Below are 17287 nucleotides of genomic sequence, written 5' to 3'. Positions count from 1 at the left end.
CCAACGTCTTGTACAACTGCAACATGACCTCCCAACGTCTGTACTCAATACTCTGACTGATGAAGGCCAAAGTGCCTAAAGCCTTATTGACCACCTTATCTTCCTACGACTCAACCTCTGCTCTACAACACTACCCAGAGGCCTACCATTCACTGTGTAGGTCCTGCCCTTGTTCGACGTCCCAAAATGCAACACCTCACACTTCTCTGTATTAAATTCCATCAACCATTCCTCCGCCCACCTGGCCAATCGATCCAGATCCTGCTGCAATCTTTCACAACCATCTTCACTATCTGCAAAACCACTCACTTTTGTATCATCAACAAACTTGTTAATCTTGCCCTGTATGTTCTCATCCAAATCATTGATGTAGATGACAAACAGTAACGGGACCAGCACCGAACCCTGAGGCACACTAGTCACAGGCCTCGAGTCCGAGAAGCAACCTGCCACCATCACCCTCTGCTTCCTTCCATGGGGCCAATTTGCTATCCATTCAGCTATCTCCCCATGGCTCCTATGCAATCTAACCTTCCAGAGCAGCCTACCATGCGGCACCTTGTCGAATGCCTTGCTGAAGTCCATGTACACAACATCTACAGCTCTGCCCTCATCGACCTTTTTGGTCACGTCTTCAAAAAAATCAATCATATTTGTGAGACATGACCTCCCACGTACAAAACCATGCTGACTATATCTAATCAGCCCTTGCCCATCCAAATGCCTGTATATCCTATCCTTCAGAATACTCTCCAGTAATTTTCCAACTACAGATCTTAAGCTCACCGGCCTATATTTCCCAACATTTTCCCTACATCCCTTCTTGAACAGAGGCACAACATTTGCCACCCTCCAGTCTTCCGGCACCTCTCCTGTATTTAAGGACGACTCGTAAATTTCAACCAGGGCTCCCACAGTTGGTGCAGCGGTAGAGTTGCTGCCCTGACACACCAGAGAACCGGGTTTGATCCCGACTACGGATGCTTTCTGTACGGAATTTGTATGTTCTCTCTGTGACCGCGTGCAAATTTGTGCAGGTTTGTAGGTTAATTGGCTCGTGTAAAATTTGTATATTGTCCCTTGTGTGTAGGATAGTGCCAGTGTATGGGGCGGTCTCCGATCCGCACAGACTCGGTGGGCTGAAGGGCCTGTTTCCACGCTGTAACTCAAAAACTTTAAGACTATGACAGTTCCAACTCAACTCTACAACAAACGAAGGTCTAAGGTGTGAACTTTTTTCCATGACATTCAAGGGTATTACCACCTCTTAGTCATTGCCTCTAAAGACGTCCCTCCACAACCCCCAACCACCCCCTCCCCCCCTCCCCCAAACCAACACGCTTCCCTGCTTATCCCCACCATTGTCTCACCTAGTGAGACCACACCTGGAGTAATGTGTGCAGTTTTGGTCCCCTAATTTGAGGAAGGACATTCTTGCTATTGAGGGAGTGCAGCGTAGGTTTACAGGGTTAATTCACGGGATGGCGGGACTGTCATATGCTGAGAGAATGGAGCGGCTAGGCTTGTATACGCCGGAATTTAGAAGGATGAGAGGGCATCTTATTGAAACGTATAAGATTGTTAAGGGTTTGGACACGCTAGAGGTAGGAAAAATGTTCCCGATGTTGAGGGAGTCCAGAACCAGGGGCCACAGTTTAAGAATAAGGGGTAAGCCATTTAGAACGGAGACGAGGAAACACTTTTTCTCACAGAGAGTTGTGAGTCTTTGGATTTCTCTGCCTCCGAGGGCAGTGGAGGCCGGTTCTCTGGATACTTTCAAGAGAGAGCTAGATAGGGCTCTCAAAGATAGTGGAGTCAGGGGATATGGGGAGAAGGCAGGAACGGGGTCCTGATTGGGGATGATCAGCCATGATCACATTGAATGGCGGTGCTGGCTCGAAGGTCTGAATGGCTTACTCCTGCACCTATTGTCTATTGATATCTTGGGAATCAACAGTGGGCAGAACCTCAACAACACCAGCTCCTCAAATAGCAGATCCCAGCCCTGGTTTCCTGCAGTGAATGACCCACCCTCTGAGGAGCAGCGAGGAAATAGATGGTGGAGCAGTGGGGAAGCAGCAAGGGGGAGGGGTGAAGGTAGAGGACACAAGGGGGGCAGTGAAGGTCACAGTGTGACAACCAGTGGAACAGCGAGGTAAGCAGTGAGGAGACAGCAAGGGGGCAGTAAGGAGGCAATCAGTGAGGAGGCCATGAGGGGAAGGGCAGGGAGGTGACAGGGGAAGCAACAAGGAGGCATCGAGGAGATGCTGAGTGGAACAGGAAGTGGAGCAGCAAAAAGAGATGCAAAGAGGCAACAAAAGAAGCAATAGGATGCTGGCGTGGAGCAGTGAGGTCATATGTCCATGTGATGGGAAAGAATTAGGCCATTCGGCCCATCAAGTCTACTCTGCCATTTAATCATGGCTGATCTATCTCTCCCTCCTAACCCCATTCTCCTGCCTTCTCCCCTTAACCCCTGACACCCATACTAATCAAAAATCCATCTAACTCTGCTTTAAAAATATCCACCGACTTGGGCTCCACAGCTGTTTGTGGCAAAGAATTCCACAGATTCACCACCCTCTGACTAAAGAAATGCCTTCTCATCTCCATCCCAAAATAACATATTTTAATTCTGAGGCTGTGGTCTCTAGTCCTAGACTGTCCCACTTGTGGAATTATCCTCTCCACATCCACTCTGTCCACTCACTTAAGAGTCAGAGAGTCATACAGTGTGGAAACTGGCCATTCGGCCCATCTTGCCCATGCCGACCAACGTGTCCTATCTACACTCATCCCACCTGCCTGTGCTTGGCCCATATCCTCAAAATCTATCCTATCCATGTACCTGTCTAAAGGCCTGTGGCAGTCTGAAGAAGTGTTGCAACCCGAAACGTCACCCATCCCTTTTCTCCAGAGATGCTGCCTAACCCCTTGGGTTACTCCAGCACTTTGTGTCTATCTACGTATCTAAATATTTCTTAAACCTTGCGATAGTATCTGCCTCAACTAGCTCCTCCTTCAGCTTGTTCCATACATCCACCACCCTTTGTGTAAAAAGGCTGCTGCTCAGATTCTTATTAAATCTTACCCTCCCCAACCCCCCACACCCTCAACCCCTCACACCCCCCACACCCTCACCTTAAACCTATATCCTCTGGTTCTTGATCCCCCTAGTCTGGGTGCATTTCCCCTATCAATTATCTTGTACACCTCTACAAGCAGGAACGGGGTACTGATTTTGGATGATCAGCCATGATCACATTGAATGGTGGCGCTGGCTCAAAGGGCTGAATGGCCTACTCCTGCACCCAGTTTCTATGTTTCTAAGAGTTAAAATCTAAAAATCTATTAATATACTCGTACAGAGAGTAAAGGTGCCTCCACAGGTCTCTGGGCTACAGAATTCCAATGATTCACCAGCCTCTGAGTAAAGATGACTCTGTCCATCTCCATCCTAAATGACCAACTCCTTACCCTGAGAATGCAGCTTCATCCCTGTGTTCACACTGCCAAAGCCACTGCCCAACATGGTACAAGGAGGCATGACTCATAGCATGATTGACACTCATCTACAGCAGAGTGGCAATAACCATATTACCATATAACATATAACCATATAACAATTACAGCACGGAAACAGGCCATCTCGGACCTTCTAGTCCGTGCCGAACACTTACTCTCACCTAGTCCCATCTACCTGCACTCAGACCATAACCCTCCATTCCTTTCCCATCCATATATCTATCCAATTTATTTTTAAATGATAAAATCGAACCTGCCTCCACCACTTCCACTGGAAGCTCATTCCACACAGCTACCACTCTCTGAGTAAAGAAGATCCCCCTCATGTTACCCCTAAACCTTTGTCCCTTATTTCTCAAATCATGTCCTCTTGTTTGAATCTTCCCTACTCTCAATGGAAAAAACTTATCCACGCCAACTCTGTCTATCCCTCTCACAATTTTAAAGACCTCTATCAAGTCCCCCCTTAACCTTCTGCGCTCCAAAGAATAAAGACCGAACTTATTCAACCTTTCTCTGTAACTTAGGTGCTGAAACCCAGGCAACATTCTAGTAAATCTCCTCTGTACTCTCTCTATTTTGTTGACATCTTTCCTATAATTTGGCGACCAGAATTGTACACCATACTCCAGAATTGGCCTCACCAATGCCCTGTACAATTTTAACATTACATCCCAACTTCTATACTCAATGCTCTGATTTATAAAGGCCAGCACACCAAAAGCTTTCTTTACCACCCTATCTACATGAGATTCCACCTTCAGGGAACTGTGCACAGTTATTCCTAGATCCCTCTGTTCTACTGCATTCCTCAATTCGCTACCATTTACCATGTACGTCCTATTTTGATTTGTCCTACCGAGATGTAGCACCTCACACTTATCAGCATTAAACTCCATCTGCCATCTTTCAGCCCACTCTTCCAAATGGCCTAAATCTCTCTGTAGACTTTGAAAATCTACTTCATTATCCACAACCCCACCTATCTTAGTATCATCTGCATACTTACTAATCCAATTTACCACACCATCATCCAGATCATTGATGTACATGACAAACAACAGTGGACCAAACACAGATCCCTGTGGCACCCCACTAGTCACTGGCCTCCAACATGACAAACAGCCATCCACCATTACTCTCTGGTATCTCGCATTCAGCCACTGTTGAATCCATCTTGTTACTCCACCATTAATACCCAACAATTGAATTTTCTTAACCAACCTTCCGTGAGGAACCTTATCAAATAGGCTGTGGGCCGAGGAGATGTATTCCAGTGTTTCGTGACCTAAGTCACAGAACTACATGAAATTTTCACATATTGTGTAAAAATATTATATAAATCTCCCTTGAAACTCGTCATGTACAAGACTTGCACATTTTTATTAAATTAGAGAAAAAACTGAAACATTTTGGGTATTTTTAGTCCAATCAAAGCACGTTTAACATTGAGTTGTATGCCAGTTGGCCAATCACGAGCTTTGCTTCAGGCTAGCACACAACATGGCTGAGAGGACTTCACTGATGCCTGTTTTACTGGAGATTCAGATGAAGGTTCTTTGTTGTTCTGTGGAATACATGTCGTGGAAACTTGCAGCAGGGTAATTGAATTTAGTGAGAAAAGCATTAAGAAGGCTGAAGAATGTGCTGCTAAGTGGATAGAAGAGGAAGAAAGTCTTGAAAGCAAAGTCGCTGCTGAGGTGCTGCAGTCAAACTTTGTGAATCAACTGGAACTGAAAGGTAAAATCTAAAGTCTGAATTTATGAAAATCTATCTGTATGGACTTTAATTAATTTAATTGCACCCTTTTATAATGTGAAAAAATGAGATTTGGAAGCTGTACATTCACTCATTCATTCATTAATTCATAATTCACTCATTCATTCACTCAATCATTATTCACTCATTCATTCACTCATTCATTCATTTACTCATTCCCTCACATTTACATAGTGCCGTCCGCAGCAGCCATTTTCCAGGCCCCAACCACGGGAGAAAAACGGAGGGAAATTGATAGGCACTTTATAGGCTTCCATTGGAGTGAGAAATGGTCAGAAATGGTTGATATTTCTGTAGAAATGAATTGGTGTATGTGAACTTGAACTAATTTTTCTATGGTAGTAACCTATTGTTATTAACATTAAGAAGAGGTTGAAATTTTATGAAATGAAGTCCATGCAGACTTAATGACTATGAGATTTTTTTTTTCTATAGCCTCTGCCTGACCCTCCACTTGAACTTGAACTCTTATCAATGGTAGCAAATTACAGTGCAAGTCTCATTGACATTAAATAGAGGTTGACATTTTATGACTTGAAGTCCTTGCAGACCTAGGTCCTATGAGATGTTTCTTTCTCTAGCTATTCTGCAGCCTCTGCTCCAGTGTCATTAAAAAAACATACTCACAATTATATTCATCATATTATTTGCCCACCACTGACGTCAAACTAACAGGTCTATAATTGCTAGGTTTACTCTTCGAACCCTTGTTAAACAATGGAACAACATGCGCAGTACGCCAATCCTCCGGCACTATTCCCATTTCTAATGACATTGGAAATATTTCTGTCATAGCCCCTGTTATTTCTACACTAACTTCCCTCAATGTCCTAGGGAATATCCTGTCAGGACCTGGAGACTTATCCACTTTTATATTTTTCAAAAGTGTCAGTACTTCCTCTTCTTTGATCCTTATAGTTTCCATAGCTACCCTACTTGTTTCCCTTACCTCACATAATTCAATATCCTTCTCCTTGGTAAATACCGAAGAAAATAAATTGTTCAATATCTCCCCCATCTCTTTTGGCTCTGCAGATAGCTGTTCACTCTGACTCTCTAATGGACCAATTTTATCCCTCGTTATCCTTTTGCTATTAATATAGCTGTGGAAACTTTTTGGATTTACTTTCACCTTACTTGCCAATGCAACCTTGTATCTTCTTTTAGCTTTTCTAATTTATTTCTTAAGATTCTTTTTACATTCTTTATACTCCTCAAGCACCTCACCTCACAAGCTATTGAGGGAGTGCAGCATAGGTTCACCAGGTTAATTCCTGGGATGGCGGGACTGACATATGATGAAAGAATGGGTCGACTAGGGCCACAGTTTAAGAATAAGGGGTCAGCCATTTAGAACGGAAATGAGGAAAATCGTTTACACCCAGACAGTTCTGAATCTGTGGAATTCTCGGCCTCAGAAGGCAGTGGAGGCCTATTCTCTGGATGCTTTCAAGATAGAGTTAGATAGGGCTCTTAAAGATAGCGGAGTCAAGGGATATGGTGAGAAGGCAGGAACGGGGTACTGATTGTGGATGATCAGCCATGATCACATTGAATGGCGGTGCTGGCTCGAAGGGCCGAATGGCCTACTCCTGCACCTATTGTCTATTGACTGGGCTTGTAGTCACTGAAATCTAGAAGGATGAGAGGAGATCTTACAGAAACATGTAAAATTCTTAAAGGATTGGACAGACTCGATGCAGAAAAAATTATCCCCATGTTGGGGGATTCCAGGGGTTACAGTTTAAGAATAAGGAGTAGGCCATTTAGAACTGAGATGAGGAAATAAAATTCACCCAGACTGGTGTGAATCTGTGGAATTTTCTGCCACAGAAAGCAGTGGAGGCCAATTCACTGGATGTTTTCAGAGAGAGAGTTAGATTTAGCTCTTGGGGCTAAAGGAATCAAGGGATAGGAGGAAAAAGCAGGAACGGGGTACTAATTTTAGATGATCAGCCATGATCATATTGAATGGCGGTGCTGGCTCGAAGGGCCGAATGGCCTAGTCCAGCTATTTTTCTATGTTTCTAGAGGTATGAAAGGGTACATATCGATGGTACGGATCTGGAATATGGCGATTAAAACCGATTCCTTATAGTATGTACACTGTAAATAGACACAAAATGATGGGCTGAAGACTGATGAAGAAGGGTCTCGACTCGAAACGTCGCCCATTTCTTCTCTCCATAGATGCCGCCTGTCCCGCTGAGTTACTCCAGCATGTTGCGTCTGTCTTTGGTGTAAAGCGGCATCTGCAGTTCCTTCCCACACAAAGTGTATGTGCGGTAATGAACGGGTGTAATATCACAGAGCGTTGTACAGGCACACGGCGCGTTGTACTGATTGCCAGGGTGGGCTGAGGTTGTACAGTCTGCACCGTTGTGAATAAAGGGATATCTGTTGTCTGAAAAAGATTGATCAGTCAGCGGCTGCGGACTTCTCACTTCAAGCTCCCACCGCCCCTTCAAAGGGAAGGGGGCGGCCATGCCTCCAATCGAGAAGACATACCGAGCAGTGAGAACATTGGCAACGCTGGCTACCTCTGGTGGACATAGCCCAGCCCAGCCCAGCCCAGCTCACAGCAGACATTTTAACCGAAGCATTCTGACACAGCAGCGAAGCAAAGGACAAAAAGACACGAGGCTGCATTCCCCGCTATAACGTGGACTCAGTTTGGAACACGGAATACACTTGGTTTTGTGTCAACCAATTCCAAATCTACATGAATTGGTCTTATTTCCCCCCTCTCCCAAATCTGCATCGTCCTGTTTTGCCCATTCAAAAATACCATCCGATCTGTGTCCAGCATTAAGCTCAACACGTGTACCATACACACACTTCATTTATATAATATATATTTCACTACTCAAACTGAGATTCAATTCTTCACCACCTATCTCGCATCCACGCCCTATATAAAGTTTCCATTATCTGCTCCTGTCGAATTATTGAAGGCTATATTGCCGCCGATCTTAACATCGACCAGTCAAACCTATCTCAGTCTCTGTGTATTCCATATAATACACTCAATACAGATTCGTGCATGGTGATATAATTGGTGTATTTTGTAAGGCAGATTCTTAAACCATATGCCACACGCCAACCAAGCCTATCTAAAGAGGAATACCCAATCTGTACACAAATGCCACATATAATCTATATCATAGTATGAAATTACCGAAGCCTTTATCATTCAATCGATGTTACCCGATCTATGTATGGGCTCATATCAAACCCTGCATAATGTATACCAACAGGCAGCCAAATCTCCACATATTCCCAATATTCAAGTAATATTCTAAAGGGTCCCGACCCGAAACGTCACCCATCCCATTTTCTCCAGAGATGCTGCCTGACCCGCTGTTTCTCCAGCACTTTGTGTCTATCTTTGGTATAAACCAGCATCTGCAGTTCCTTGCTCCCACATCCAAGCACAGACGTTTCCATCCAGTATCCCTTCACAGAGAAACTGTGAGAGATGGGGCGCGTTGGAGGAATGTCAGGCGAGATTCAGTGATGGGTCGAATGATCTGAAGCCCATTCATTATCCGAGATGCTTCTGTGGGAAGTGGATGTTTCCCCGTGGGCAGCTCCCCTGGGTAAATCATTGCTCCACATTGCAAGGCGAGACCGGTGTCCGAACCTCCAGCCCCCCTGCAAGCGGCTATTCACCGCCTGCCTGGGCTGTGAAGCGGCTATTCACCGACCTCCCGGGGACAATTTGTCGTGTCGTGTGTGTGTGTGTGTGTGTGTGTGTGTGTGTGTGTGTGTGTGTGTGTGTGTGTGTGTGTGTGTGTGTGTGTGTGTGTGTGTGTGTGTGTGTGTGTGTGTGTGTGTGTGTGTGTGTGTGTGAGAGTGTGTGTGAGAGAGAGTGTGTGCGAGAGTGTGTGTGTGTGTGTGTATGATGTGAGTGTGTGTGAGAGTGTGTGAGAGTGAGAGTGTGTGTATGAGTGTATGTGTGTGTGAGAGAGACAGAGACACTGAGTGTGAGTGTGTGTATGAGTGTGTGAGAGAGAGACAGAGACACTGAGTGTGAGTGTGTGTATGGGTGTGTCAGAGAGACATTGTGTGTGTGTATATGAGTGTGTGTGAGAGACAGTGTGAGTGTGTACGAGAGAGAGAGAGAGAGAGAGAGAGAGGGGGGGGGGGGGTCAGCATTAGCGCCCAGCACCCCTCTCTGTTCCACAGACCCCGAGTTACTCACCGGTCACGGCGGCTGCCAGGAACTGGATGGAGAAGGCGCAAGCGAGCAGAGCCAGTCCGGGTCTGAGCCCGGGGTCTTCGCTCCTGGCCATGCCGGTGTTTCTCTGTCCGCAGTCAGCCCGGCTCCCAGCCGCTCTCCGCCGCCCGAGCGCCTCCTCAATCCTCATCACTCGGAATGGGGTTGGATTGGGGAGGAGAGGAGAGGAGAGGAGAGGAGGGGGCGGGGAGGCGCCGGGTGGGACCGCGTTGCCGGGTGAAGATGAGGAGATGATGGTGGGTGGGTTTCTCCCAGTCTGACTGTTGCAGACGTAGCGACGCAGCCCCCCGCCCGGCCCCCTCGCCTGAGCCGCTGCCCGCGGACACAGAGACACAGAGAGAGACACAGAGAGAGACACAGAGACACAGAGAGAGACACAGAGAGAGACACAGAGAGACAGAGAGACACAGAGACACAGAGAGCGGGGCAGCGGAGACCTAATCCGTTCACAACCTGGATGATCAACCAGCACATGAACCACACACAGCCCGGTGACGCGTTACCGAAGGCGTTCACACTCACTTGCACACACACTCACACAATTACACACTCACTGAAACACACTCACACACCCTTATTCACTCACACACACAATTACACACACAAATGTTCACGCTCACGCAATTGCACGCTCACTTCTACACACTCACACACGCACACACACAGTTACACAATTACACACTCACTTATACACACACCATTATTCACGCACAAACACAATCACACACACATTTTTTCACACTCACGCAATTACACACTCACTTATACACACTCACACACCCTTATTCACTCACCCAATTCCACACATGCACTCTTATTCACGCACACACTCACACATTACACACTCACTTATACACACACTCACACACCCTTATTCACTCACACACTCATGCAATTGCACACATTTATTCACCCATACAATTAAACACACACTTATTTACACACACCTGTTATTTACACTTACACAATTACACTCACATACACTCACGCACCCTTATTCACTCACACAATTACACACACACACATTCACTCACACGCACTCTCTGACACACTCGCTCACACACGCACACACACGTTGAATTAAAAACGTAGAAAATAGGTGCAGGAGTTGGCCCTTCGGCCCTTCGACTCAGCATCACCATTTAATATGATCATGGCTGATCATCCAAAATCAGTAACCCTTTCCTGCCTTCTCCCCATATCCCTTGATTCCGATAGATCTCTCTTGAAAACATCCAGTGAATTGGCATCGACTACCTTCTATGGCAAATTCCACTTATTCACAACTCTCATCTCAGTCATAAATAGGATACCCCTTATTCGTAAACTGTGACCCCTGGTTCTGGACTCCCCTAATATCGGGAACATTTTCCCTGCATCTAGACTGTCCAATCCCTTAAGAATTGCATATATGTTTCTATAAGATATCCTCTCATCCTTCTAAATTCCAATGAATAGAAGCCCAACTGCTCCATTCTCTCAGCATATGACAGTCCCGCCATCCGGGGAATTAACCTGGTGAACCTACGCTGTACTCCCTCAATAGCAAGAATGTCCTTCCTCAAATTTGGAGACCAAATTGCACACAATACTCCAGGTGTGGTTTCACCAGGGCCCTGTACAACTGCAGTAGGACCTCCTTGCTCCTAAACTCAAATCCTCTTGCAATGAAGGCCAACATCTGAATGGGAGATGCCAGAGAGTAATGGTGGATGGCTGTTTGTCAGGTTGGAGGCCAGTGACTAGTGGGGTGCCACAGGGATCTGTGTTGGGTTCACTGTTGTTTGTCATGTACATCAATGATCTGGATGATGGTGTGGTAAATTGGATTAGTAAGTATGAAGATGATACTAAGATAGGTGGGGTTGTGGATAATGAAGTAGATTTTCAAAGTCTACAGAGAGATTTAGGCCATTTGGAAGAGTGGGCTGAAAAATGGCAGATGGAGTTTAATGCTGATAAATGTGAGGTGCTACATCTTGGCAGGACAAATCAAAATAGGACGTACATGGTAAATGGTAGGGAATTGAAGAATGCAGGTGAACAGAGGGATCTGGGAATAACTGTGGAATCTCAGGTAGATAGGATGGTAAAGAAAGCTTTTGGTGTGCTGGCCTTTATAAATCAGAGCATTGAGTATAGAAGTTGGGATGTAATGTTAACATTGTACAAGGCATTGGTGAGACCAATTCTGGAGTATGGTGTACAATTTTGGTCGCCCAATTATAGGAAGGATGTCAACAAAATAGAGAGAGTACAGAGGAGATTTACTAGAATATTGCCTGGGTTTCAGCAACTAAGTTACAGAGAAAGGATGAATAAGTTAGGTCTTTATTCTTTGGAGCGCAGAAGGTTAAGGGGGGACTTGCTAGAGGTCTTTAAAATGATGAGAGGGATAGACAGAGTTGATGTGGATAAGCTTTTCCCACTGAGAGTAGGGAAGATTCAAACAAGGGGACATGACTTGAGAATTAAGGGACAAAAGTTTAGGGGTGACATGAGGGGGAACTTCTTTACTCAGAGAGTGGTGGCTGTGTGGAATGAGCTTCCAGTGAAGGTGGTGGAGGCAGGTTCGTTTTTATCATTTAAAAATAAATTGGATAGTTATATGGATGGGAAAGGAATGGAGGGTTATGGTCTGAGCGCAGGTATATGGGACTAGGGGAGAATAAGTGTTCGGCACGGCCTAGTAGGGTCGAGATGGCCTGTTTCCGTGCTGTAATTGTTATATGTTATATGGTTATATGGTTAACATGCCATTAGCTTTCTTCACTGCCTGCTGTACTTCCAGACTTACTTTCAGTGACAGATGTACAAGCACACCCAGGTCACTTCCCCTTCTCCCAATCGGATACCATTCAGATAATAATCTGTCTTCCTGGTTTTGCCACCAAAGTGGATAACCTCACATTTATCCACATTATACTACATCTGCCATGCTTCTGCCCACTCACCCAACCTATCCAAGTCATCCTCCTCGCAGCTCACACTGCCACCCAGCTTTGTGTCACCCACAAACTTAAATATGTTCCATTTAATTCCCTTGTCTAAATAGTTAATATATAGTGTAAACAACTGGGGTACCAGCACCGAGCCTTGTGGCACCTCACTAGTCACTGCCTGCCATTCTGAAAAGGATCCGTTAATTCCTACTCTTTGCTTCCTGTCTGCCAAGCAGTTCTCTATCCATGTCAATATCCTACCCCCAATACCATGTGCTTTAATTTTGCACACTAATCTCTTGTGTGGAACCTCGTCAAAGGTTTATTGAAAGTCCAGATACACCACAGCCACTTATCCATTCTACTTGTTACATCCTCAAAAAATTCTAGCGAATTAGTCAAGCATGATTTCTCCTCCATAAATTCATGCTGGCTTTGACCGATCCTGTCACTGCTTTCCAAATGCGCTGCTATAACATCTTCAATAATTGACTCCAGCATCTTCCCCATCACTGATGTAAGACTAACTGGTCTATAATTCCCTGTTTTCTCTTTCCCTCCTTTCTTAAAAAGTGGAGTACCCTCCAGTCCACAGGAACTGATCCAGAGTCAAGAGAACATACACACAATACACAATACAATTTATTAGTCACTTGAACCTCATAGAGGCTCAAATGAAATGTTGTTTCTGCAGTCATACACACACACAAAAAAGACCCAAGACACAACACAATTTACACAGACATCCATCACAGCGCATCTCCTCCTCGCTGTGATGGAAGGCAAAAAAACCTATCTCTCCCCTGCACTCCCCATTCCCCTCCCGATGTCAGAGTCAATGGCAATTTGACTCTGACATCGGGAGGGGAATGGGGAGTGCAGCGGAGAGGCAATTGTCCCGCGGCCATTAACGCCACGTCGGGCGATGCAAGGCCGCGCTCCGGGTCTTGTTGTTGGAGCCCCCAGCCGTTGAAGCCGCGCGGGGCGGTGATGTAAGGCCCCGCTCCAGGCACTCCTCGACCCCGCGACTCGAGCAGGAGAAGTCGCCGTTGAGGAAGCCCCGAAAAGCGGTCTCCCAGCAGGGACCCGCGGGCTCCCGGTGTCACTGTCCACCGGACCTGCGGTTGGAGCCTTCGAATCTCCGGGGGTCCAGTCGCAGCAGCCGCCACCACCACTCCTCCCGCTCCGGACTCGGCCAGCTCCGTGATGGTGAGTAGCTCCGCAGGTCGTTCCTGCTGGAGGCCGCTCCACGTTGCAGCCCCAATGACAACGGAGACCCGACAGGGAAAAGGTCGGGACAGGGAAACATTGGAAAGTGATCACCAATGCATCCACGATTTCTAGGGCCACCTCCTTGAGTATTCTGGGATGCAGACCATCAGGCCCTGGGGATTTATTTGCCTTCAGTCCCAACAGTTTACCTAAAACCATTTCCTGACTAATGTGGATTCCCTCCAGTTCCTCCCTCCCACTAGATCCTCGGTCCCCTAGTATTTCTGGGAGATTGTTTGAGTCTTCCTTTGTGAAAGAACCAAAGTACTCATTTTCTGCCATTTTCTTGTTTCCCATTATAAATCCACCTGTCTCTGACTGTAAGGGACCTACATTCTTCTTCACTAATCTTTTCATTTTTACATACCTAAAGAAACTTTTACAGTCAATTTTTATATTCCCCACAAGCTTTCTTTCATGTTCTTTTCCCCCCTCTTAATTAACCCCTTTGTCCTCCTCTGTTGAGTTCTAAGTTTCTCCCAGTCCTCTGGTTTGCTGCCTCTTCCTTGGATTTAACACTATCCTTGACTTCCCTCGTCAGCCACGGTTGAGCCGCCTTCCCAGTTTTATTTCTTCGCCAGACAGGGATGAACAATTTCTGGAGTTCATCCATGCGGTCTTTAAATCTTTACCATTGCATCTCCACTGTCAACCCTTTAAGTATAATTTGCCAGACTATCCTAGCCAATTCCCATCTCATACCTTCAAAGTCTCCTTCATTCAAGTTCAGGACCCTCGTCTGTGAATTAACGGTGTCACTCTCCATCCTAATGTAGAATTCTATCATATTATTGTCACTGTTGCCCAAGGAGCAACAGTGACCACTGTTGCACAACAAGAACGCTAACTAATCCTTCCTCATTACACAATACCCAGTCTAGGATGGCCTGTCCTCTTGTCGGGTCTTCTACATATTTATTATTAATGTTTAATGTTTTATGTATCATTCCTAACTGTCACTGTATGTCAGTAAGCATGCAGGTACAGCAGGCAGTGAAGAAAGTGAATGGCACGTTGGCCTTTATAACAAGAGGAGTTGAGTAAAGGAGCAAAGAGGTCCTTCTGCAGTTGTACAGAGCCCTAGTGAGACCACGCCTGGAGTATTGTGTGCAGTTTTGGTCCCCTAATTTGAGGAAGGACTTTCTTGCTATTGACGGAGTGCGGCGTAGGTTTATAAGGTTAATTCCAGGGATGGAGGGACTGTCATATGCAGAGAGAATGGAGCGACTGGGCTTGTACACTCTGGAGTTTAGAAGGATGAGAGGGTATCTCATTGAAACATGTAAGATTATTAAGGGTTTGGACACATTAGAGGCAGGAAACATGTTCCCGATGTTGGGGGAGTCCAGAACCAGGGACCAAAGGTTCGTAAATTCTTATTATTGGTTTAAAAACCCACCCCGTATACATTGTAGGAAATCCTCCTCCTCAGCATTGTTACCAATTTGGTTGGCCCAATCAAGATGCTCCCATCGCTACTCTCCATGACCCGCCCCCACTGCTCTAAAGTGTCTCACACCTGTTTTTCCTTTTCACCTTGAACTAGAATCGTTCAACATCGCGCTGATCAAGGGGAATGATGGAGGAATTTCAAATATCCTCCTTTCCCCTCTCCCTGTCGGGACCTGAGCGTTTTATCACCGACCCCTCGAGAGCGAGTCATTGGATTAAAAGAACTGGGTGGAGGGAGAAAGACAATGTAAACATCAGGGTTGGAAACTATTGATGGGAGAGGGAGAGGGAGAGGGAGAGGGGGAGAGGGAGAGAGAGAGGGGAATGGGTGGGAGAGACAGTGAGTTGAGGAGAGGGGGGAGAGAGAGAGCACAGAACATAGGGCAGAGAGAGAGTGAACAACCTATCGGATAATAGGCCAATGGTCAGTTAAATGGGAAGGGAATGGGGCGACAGCGACTAAGAGGTCATAAGTGATAGGAGCAGAATTAGGCCATTCGGCCCATCGAGTCTACTCCGCCATTGGATCTATCTTCCCTCCTAGCCCCATGCTTTTGCTTTCTCCCCATAACCTTTGCCACCCAAGGGTTATTACTAATAGAGCTTTCAATAAAAATGAGCAGAAACCACATCACTCTGAAATCAAAGAGAGCAAAGGGGCGCAAGGAACTGCAGATGCTGGATCCTTGAGCAAAGCACAAAGTGCTGGAGGAATTCAGCGGGTCAGGCAGCATCTGTGCGTCTGAAGAAAGGTCTCCACCCGAAACGTCATCTATCCATGTTCTCCACAGATGCTGCCTGACCCGCTGAGTTACTCCAGCACTCTGTGAAACGTCACCTATCCATGTTCTCCACAGATGCTGCCTGACCCGCTGAGTTACTGCAGCACTCTGTGAAACGTCACCTATCCATGTTCTCCACAGATGCTGCCTGACCCACTGAGTTACTCCAGCACTCTGTGAAACGTCACCTATCCGTGTTCTCCACAGATGCTGCCTGACCCGCTGAGTTACTCCAGCACTCTGTATCCATCTGAGGAGGGAATGGACATGGATGGACACAAATAAAAACATTTCTTCCATCGAATGTGTCCAAAGACAGGCAGCTCGATTTGTTACTAACACCTATGAGAGAGAAGCGAGTGTCACCAAACTTCTGAATTCTCTGGTCGGGGGTGGAACCCTCTCCAAGACATACACACGTGAAGCTCACCGTTTGACCTGTTTTTACAAAATGTTAAATGGTCAGCTCGACATAGATTACAAGACCTACACCAAACCCAAACCAATTAGGAGCAGACAAGGGCATTCGATCCAATTTGTGATCCCAGCTACAAAGACAGATGTGTACAGCAATTCGTTCTTCCCCCGCACAATTAAAGCATGGAATAATCTCCACCCAACTATAGTTACCCAACCAGATGCAACTAAATTTAAAGTAGCTCTTTCTTCCCAATAACCCTTTCAGGCTTAAGCCCTCCCTTCACCACCTCCAGTTGGAAAATTCCAAGAAACCAAGAACCAAGATGGTTCGGGTCGGGACCCTCCTTCAATAGGGAATGGAGAATGCCCATAAGGGAGAGATCAGGGAGGAAGTTCACCAGCGAGAGGGTGGATGGAGAAGATGGAATCTCAGTCTGCGCCCATGTGTCCTAGACCTAAAGAAACGGCGAGGACGTTATAAAGGCCGCTGTGAGCTCATGCAAACAGGGAGATATCTGACACGGAGGAGGCGTCCTGACGAGGTCGAGAGTGGGCGACAGAGTAGACTAGAGACACCATGGCTTGTAGATTCTTGATTCAAGTTGGTGGCGAAGACACACCAGCCAAGCGGCCTCGACACAGATGGAACGTAGACACAGAGTGCTGGAGTAACTCAGCCGGTCAGGCAGCATCTGTGGAGAAAAAGGATGGGTGATGTTTCGGGCCGAGACCCTTCTTCAGAAGTTGATGAAGAGTCTCGACCCAAAAGGTCACATATTTCTTTTGAGTCTGAAGAAGGGTTTCGGCCCGAAATGTTGCCTATTTCCTTCGCTCCATAGATGTTGCTGCACCCGCTGAGTTTCTCCAGCACATTT

General features: G+C 46.2%; 1 protein-coding gene across 1 annotated transcript in view; it reads right to left on the bottom strand.

Annotated features, from left to right (window-relative positions):
- Positions 1-9897, bottom strand: part of LOC129714869 (uncharacterized) — a 74343-nt gene extending 64446 nt beyond the window's left edge. The window contains exon 1 of the mRNA XM_055664707.1: positions 9509-9897. Within this exon, the coding sequence (XP_055520682.1) occupies positions 9509-9674 (166 nt within the window). The 5' untranslated portion in view covers positions 9675-9897. The remainder of the gene's footprint in view (positions 1-9508) is intronic.
- Positions 9898-17287: the final 7390 nt, after the last annotated feature.

Source organism: Leucoraja erinacea, chromosome 43, assembly GCF_028641065.1.
Source record: "Leucoraja erinacea ecotype New England chromosome 43, Leri_hhj_1, whole genome shotgun sequence".
Taxonomy (NCBI): Eukaryota; Metazoa; Chordata; class Chondrichthyes; order Rajiformes; family Rajidae; genus Leucoraja; species Leucoraja erinaceus.
This window is presented reverse-complemented; position numbering and strand designations above follow the sequence as displayed.